Source organism: Solea solea, chromosome 14 (assembly GCF_958295425.1).
Source record: "Solea solea chromosome 14, fSolSol10.1, whole genome shotgun sequence".
Lineage (NCBI taxonomy): Eukaryota > Metazoa > Chordata > Actinopteri > Pleuronectiformes > Soleidae > Solea > Solea solea.
In genome coordinates, this window is record NC_081147.1 from 8,637,903 (window position 1) to 8,645,216 (window position 7,314).

The following is a 7,314-nucleotide window of genomic DNA, read 5'->3' on the forward strand; positions in this document are numbered from 1 at the left end:
GCATCCGAACGAGGGCCTTTCTGTATGGAGATGGTTAGTTTGAGTCTGGATATTCTCATCCATACAAAATCCATCCATTTCCTACCACTTTATCTCCCGGTTTCTGTTGTACACTCTGGACGCCGGGTTTCAGCTATCAGCTGTTTCAGCTCTCAGCTGTCAGCTGAGCGGCCAACTGGTGAGCTAGTGAGCTAACCCGTTTTGTTCAAAATATCGTTATAATATTGCATCGCCATTCGAACAAAAAATATTGCAATAACAGTTTTGGTCCATATCGCCCAGCCCTACAAACAACCTTCCTATGGTCAATTTAGAGTGTTTACCTAACATGTTTTTGGACTGTGGGAGGAAGGCGGAGAACCTGGAGAAAACCCAGTCACACAGAGAGAACATGCAAACTCTATGCAGAAAGGGGCAACCGGAGCTCGACCGCGGTCTTGTTGCAAAGGCAAGGGTGCTAACCTGTGTGGCAGGGTACTTCCCAAAACTGATTATTAAATTGATTGATTTAAATTGTTTGTTAATTGTTTTTGTGTCAGGAGAGATGTGTGACAGAAGGACGGCAGCAAAAATGAAAGGAAAGATCTGGACGGAAGACGGTAGTGGGACCAGTTATGACACCACTGTCAAAGAGGCAGGAGGCGGAGCTGGAGGTGGCAGAGCTGAAGATGCTGAGATTAGAGTAAGAGAGGCAAGGTGGAGATGGTAAAGTCACATGCAGAGGGGGATAGTGATTATATTGGACAAAGGATGCCAGACAGGAGGAAAAGAGGAAGACTACAGAGAAGATTCAAGGATGTTGTTAAGGAGAATGTGAAGACAAAAGGCAAATGATCCGCTGTGGTGACAAACAACCTTAAATCTTTTTGAATTAATATCTTCATGAAAGAACTTCCGGACATCCGGACCTCACTGCATTCAATATTTCTCCATGACACTTGAGAACTCTGTGCTGTACAGTGATAAGGAGCAAGGAGAGACGTGGCAGAGCTGCCTGTGATCTATGGCTCTGCAGTTCCCTTCAGGCCCCTGAGCTCAATGATCGCTATATTGATCAACATGTGTTTTATCACTCCCCTAAGTCACACATATACTGTGCGTACACCATATCATGTAAGGCCTCTGATTTATCAGCGATGCCAACTTTTGTAAATTTGCATCTTTACTGTGATGGGATTATCACATGTATCAGTATTTCAAATCATAGCCATGAGAGACCAAGAGTCTGGTCAGGCACACCCACAGACACACAGTGGAATCTCTGTGACCATGAAGGACAGAAGGACCACAAGATAAAGAGAGACACTCAGAGCTGTCTGTAATTACTCTGTGTGTGTGTGTGTGTGTGTGTGTGTGTGTGTTGATGGCCTCTGGTCTATTAAAGCCAATGCAGTGGAAAACAGTGCACACACTACAGCCCATTCATGTCCAGACTTTAAGAGCGCCTGACTGGAGATAAGAGGAGAGGAGATGTTCTTTCTTCAGCTGTGTTGCCTCAAGCCACAGTGTAGACACATGTCACCCCACCATCTGACTGCTGTTACACACACACACACACACACACACAGTTACAGTTTCACATGTCAATGGTAACACACAGGTTGACGTGCGTTGCTGGTGTGTATGGATTCCTGTTTGAGCACATGCTTTTAAATCACATGGGTGTGTGTGTGTGTGTGTGTGTGTGTGTGTGTGTGTGTGCACTCTAGTCGCCACATGAGGACTACATGACTCCTCCTCCTCCTCCTTCACTGTGTGTCAGCTGAGAAAAGCATTTCGAAGCTTAACAAAAGAATTCTACTCATTCTCTCAGGAGGAGTCGAGGAGCTGCAAATGCCACTCCCCGGCACGCACGGCACAGACACTGGCAGTCAGGCAAGGCTCGGTACCAGAGAGTTAAGAGCACTAGGATGAATAATGTAGTGCCACACAGTGACAGGTTATATTATGAATGATGCAGTAACAGCCAGTTCACTCATGTATAGACATGGAGGACAGCGGAGGGAGGATATAAAGCACCATCACTTCCAACAGAACCTTGGGCACATCAACTCCAACTGGTCCTGACAGCTCTAGAGACAAGGGTGGTGGTGGTGAGGGGAAAGTTCTTTAAAAAAGTAAACCTCTGACTCAACTAGTGAGAACCTGTAAACACAACAAAGTGAAGGCATTTTCATGATTGCACTCACAGCTGAGGCAGCCATGCCTGCAGGGGAAAGTCCTGATTCAGCTGACAGAGGATCAGGGTCACAGTCAGCTGATACAAGGTCAGCTCAGCATCAGTGCAGTCCTCTAGGCCAGTCTAGGATAAGTATGACAGAAACCCTCAGGCTGTCAGACTCAACGTGTCTTTTTGCTGCTGCCTGCATTAAACACAGCTAAACTCCACCAGAAGACAGGTGGACTTTAATGAAGAGGCGACAGCTGAACCCCGGGTGACCTCCCAGGAGAGGTCAAACTACAACTTCTACTATAGTAGTGTTGACGAGGATGAAAAGGGAGTGAGGAAGATTAAAAGAGAAGCAATGCAAGGGCGAAAGAGACATTTGGAGGGTCTGAGCAGCAGCTGTTAGTGGATGAGGAATCCCAGAAATCTGTCTCTCTCACCTGAACTCTGGGTTACTTTGACCTCCAGATATACTTAGCTCTCTATCCTCTCTAAATCTGCTGCACAAACAGATTGGCATTCATCATTCACAGAGGCATTTCCTCACAACAGTAGCACACATTTGTTAAAAGAGGAAAAATGTTGGTTTTTTTATGACTATTTAATTTAATATCTTTCAGATGTGACACTGTTGAATTCATGCTTCCTGCAACCCAGTGAGTTGCAATCTTTCCTGGTTGATGTGACACGAGCTTCCATTGTTCTATAGTTATAGTTTCTCTCTGCTCTCACCAATGAGTATATCTGCGCTTCAAAGCGCACAAGAATGGACTTACCGCTGGAACTCATGATGCCCAATTTGCTTTATCCAAAATAAAACGGCTCCGTGAAAAAGAATCCCATAAAGCAGGAGGAGATCTTCACGGAGCACTTTGCTCCTTATCGAGTGTGAGCAATAATGATGGAGCGATATCCACTGAGCATGGATGATGGTGCGCCTCACGCCTTCCTTTGCCAGTCAATTTCTGAGAAGGTGCACGCAGCCACAGAGAGGCTGAGGAAATAAAATGAAAATAAACAATAACAAATAAAATAAGGCGAGGATATCCCCTGTTTAAATCCAAATGACGCTCCTGTGGTTGGCTGGTGTGTGGGAGTGTCGAGAAACAGTCACATCAACACAAAGCTGCTCAGTCGAAGTCCACCGTCACATTGTCGCTCCAGCTCCGCCGCGCTGCCGCTCGCGCTCTCGCTCTCTCTCTCTCTCGCTGCTGCCGCTGTCACCGCGCGCACCGCACACACGCACTACTGTCGACACACTCACAGGAAACACCCTGCTGCCCTCGCTTTCAAAATAAAACCAGCAATTCTTTTTACACCTGTAAAAGTTAAAATCCAGATTAAACCTCGTAAATCTTTTTAAACATAAACATATCAGACAGGCATAAGGAAACTAAGTGGCAATCGTGTGTGGAAAAAAACAAAAACATTTGAACATATCAAATAAATCCTAAGATATATTTAGATCGTGTTTATCTTATAAATTTAAATCTTAAATCTTTATGTTGTAGTTGCAGATTTGCACATTTTGCACACCTGTGCAATGATTTAAAAAAAGCTGTTGAGCTGGTTTACTTGTTTAATTCAAGTTTAGTGAACTCACACTTAGCACTTAACACTTAATTACAAATGAATAGTAGGATACATTTGTGTTTTTATTGCCCTCTAAGGTTACAAAAAAAGTATTATATAATGAATAACAATTTATAGTGTTACATTTCTATCAATAATAGTAAAGCACAGGTGACACTGAGGATTTGGGAGGGTGGCCCCCAAATCTAATTCTGCTTAGGGCCCCCAAAAGACTTGGGCTGGCACTGCATGTTCATATATGTTGAATACACGTCTTTATCTTTAATACTTTTACCTCAAGCACATACAGTATATGTTGCATATTTATGTGCTACAGCGTATGTACATGTATATTTAATATGTGTTAAGGTTATTTTGACTGATTAAATACCTCAAGACATTTTAATTTTAATGACCCCAAGTCACACATTAAATATTTAAGGGATAGATTAAGAGTTCCAGTTTGCATTTTTTTTAAAAAGCAATCATAAGTACAGTTGTTTAGTTGGTCAATAAGGTAAACCCAACACAGGCTTCCTTCAAAAGACCAGGTCTACATTAAGTACTTTTTTCTACTTTACAAAATAAGTTGATAATGAATTAATAATCAAATGATTAAAAAATAAATAAATAATGAAAATGAAAAAACACCTAAATAAATGTGACAAATTGGGAACACTGTACCTTCCCCCCCCCCCCCCCCCCCCCCCCCCCCCACACACACACACACACACTAATACACCCAATATTGAAAGTTATATCTCATTGTACAGACAAAACTATCTATTACTCTCAATACATTTGGTGGTTAAAATTTAAAGCCTGGCCATAAATGCTTTTGTCACATGTTGTCAGTTCTATTCTAAATATGAAATAGTGAAGAAAGCTTTTGGTAAGAAGTTAGTGGTGACAGAGGTAACTCATGTAAACAGAGAATTTAAGGGAGCTGTTCTGTTCATTAAATCTGCTCTGCATTACAACACCGAACACAACCTGTTCTTACAAAATACCTTTGAGCAAACGTTTCATTACTTTAAATCTTTAACAATACTAAACTCTTCTTGACCCATTTATTAAAAAAACCCCACACAATTTTATTGTGAAAATGAGGTCGCTGTATTTCCTATATTACGCCGATTTTCTGACTTGACCACCTTTTCCCCTTTCATCCTGAGTTAGCGACGTCACTGTGGGCTGCTGTGGACCCTCTGAGGACACTATGGCCTACATCACACTGCCCAAAAAGTAATTAGTCTCAGTCTTAATTCATTTTGTCTCAGACGCGATGAGGGCTGAGACAGAGAATGACAATGTTTAAGGCAATGTAGCTTAATTTAAGACTCAGTCAAGCCAGTGGCATTTCATACCTGACATAGAATCATATAATATGTGACCTTTAAATAAGATGGAATTGTTTTTCGTATTCTTTTTCAGAGCTGGGCTGAGCTTGTTGCTAAAACTATCATAACACTGCCCTCTGCTGGAAAATCAGCGTAAGCAAATTAGTTAAGTGGATTATTGACAGGAGGAGCTGCAATGAGGAGGGGAGGTCAACCTTCCTGCAGGAAAACAGAGGATGAGTCCTGTGATAACTGTTGTTAGATTGATGTGGAAAGATCTCCATCTAATGGTCAAACACAAAAACACATGCCGTGTACTGGGCTCTATGAAAGGTTCTCAGCTGTAGTGAAATCAAGCTCTAAAGCAGTTTAGGTTTACAAAAGTTAACAAAAGGCCAAGGGCTTGACCAGCTGAAGGAAGACAAACTGAGAGAACTGAGACTTGAGTAGCCAAATATGCAGTATGTGTGAAAGTGTCAGGTCACCACCAACTTTGTTGTTTTTGTGTCTCTCTTTTATGTGCATTGAGATTTGGATTGGAATGATGTGACTGAAAGTTGGTGTTATATGTTAGCAAACTGTTAATGAATTTAACTCATACAACATTGTTCAAGCATGTCTTGACCAATAACTTTCATTAGTTTTCTAATCCAGGTTTAAATGACCCAGGGTTGTCATATTGTTCAAGTGTAAGTCACACTAAATAATTCAACATGTAGAAGCATTTTTTTTTTTTTAAAACAACATACATGTTTTCAGTTCTCTCTCTGTGTGTGTCCTGAGGAAGCGTGGAGGAAACAGGACAATGGCGGGATGTGACAGGCGCCTCATATTCTCTGTGCTGCCATGCACTGTTGTCCCTGCTAATGGAGCTCAGTGGTCGTGCATGTTTTAAGCTCAGTCTCCGTGAGCCTTGTAAAAAACGTTTGACATTAGATAAGACACGCATGCTGCATGACACAAGATGATACAAAGTATCTATGTTAATACAAAGACATCACTGTCTCATCCGTCTAAATGCACTGTTACAGGGATAGTTAATTAAGTTTGTTTTATTGTTGTGTGATTTGTACGAGGTCCTGACACATAATCAGCAGAGAAAAAGAAAACAGAAAAAAAGAAGAATTTATCATGAAGTACTTAATTAAAGCGTCATCTAATCAATGATGACGCTTTATCAATGCCTGCTTAAGTCTTACAGTAACATGAGAATATGTGTGTCACATTAAGACAGGCAAGTGGTTTACAGAGTGATACAAGCATCAGTTTCCAGGTGTAAAAGAGCAAGAATGTTTGTTACATGTTTACTGAGTCAATTACTAGCAGTGTGTATAATGATTGACAGGAAAACACCTTGAGCAGGGTGTGCTTTTACAGTATGTGCGTGTGTGGGTGTGACAGTATGTAGGCAGGTGCACTGTGAGCCTGGCGTGTGCTGGGTGCTCGTCGTCCTCGTGAGTCAATCCTGTGTTGTGCTTTTGTCCTCAGGACTGATGGGGCAGAAAAACAGGAAGCGGACTTTCCTGTTCACTGAAGGCAGTGGGGCAGGAGGCCATCGGGTCAACTCAGTGTTGTCACTGTCTGCACAAGGCGCCAGTGCCCCCGAATCAACAAGAAAGGCAAAAATCTCCTGAGAGGTGTTATTGCAGGAATAAATCTGCAAGCTGTTGACATCACCCCTTCTCCCCCTGATGGAATCTTGCCGTTGCTTCTCAACATTTGACACAGGCTTGTTTTCTTGCAGACTCGATGTACGGCCACACTGTACAGTCTAATCCTCCGCGTCAGTGTGTCTCCCTTTGATATTGTGCCCTTTGTTTGTCAGTCACACTCAGGCCATGTGTCCACAATCAGTAGCGCTGATCAGCAATTCTTTACTAATCCTGTCAGTTCTTTTGTCCGAACACACACACACAAACACACACACACACACACACACACACACACACACCCATATCTGTCTATTTGTAATCTGTTGCCATTCAATAAACTCACATTCCCTTTAATTTCTGTGACACACACAGAGACACAAACAGGTTTCCATGACCTCAGAGGACATTGCATTGACTTACATTAATTTCCTGGAGACTTACTCAAGCCGTAACCATAACTACTACTGACCTATCCCTGACCTCATCCTGTCTTCTCCTTAAAATGTAACAATTTACCTTATGAGCACTTTATCTTTGTCCCCATGTGACTGTGTGAAAGTATTTAGGTCCCCACAACATGACT

General features: G+C 42.2%; 1 protein-coding gene across 7 annotated transcripts in view; it reads right to left on the bottom strand.

Moving 5' to 3' along the window:
• Positions 1-3,358, bottom strand: part of ablim3 (actin binding LIM protein family, member 3) — a 51,049-nt gene extending 47,691 nt beyond the window's left edge. For all 7 annotated transcript variants that reach the window (XM_058650024.1, XM_058650023.1, XM_058650022.1 and 4 more), the window contains exon 1: positions 2,944-3,358. In XM_058650024.1, coding sequence (XP_058506007.1) covers positions 2,944-2,956 — 13 coding nt within the window. In that variant the 5' untranslated portion in view covers positions 2,957-3,358. The remainder of the gene's footprint in view (positions 1-2,943) is intronic.
• Positions 3,359-7,314: the final 3,956 nt, after the last annotated feature.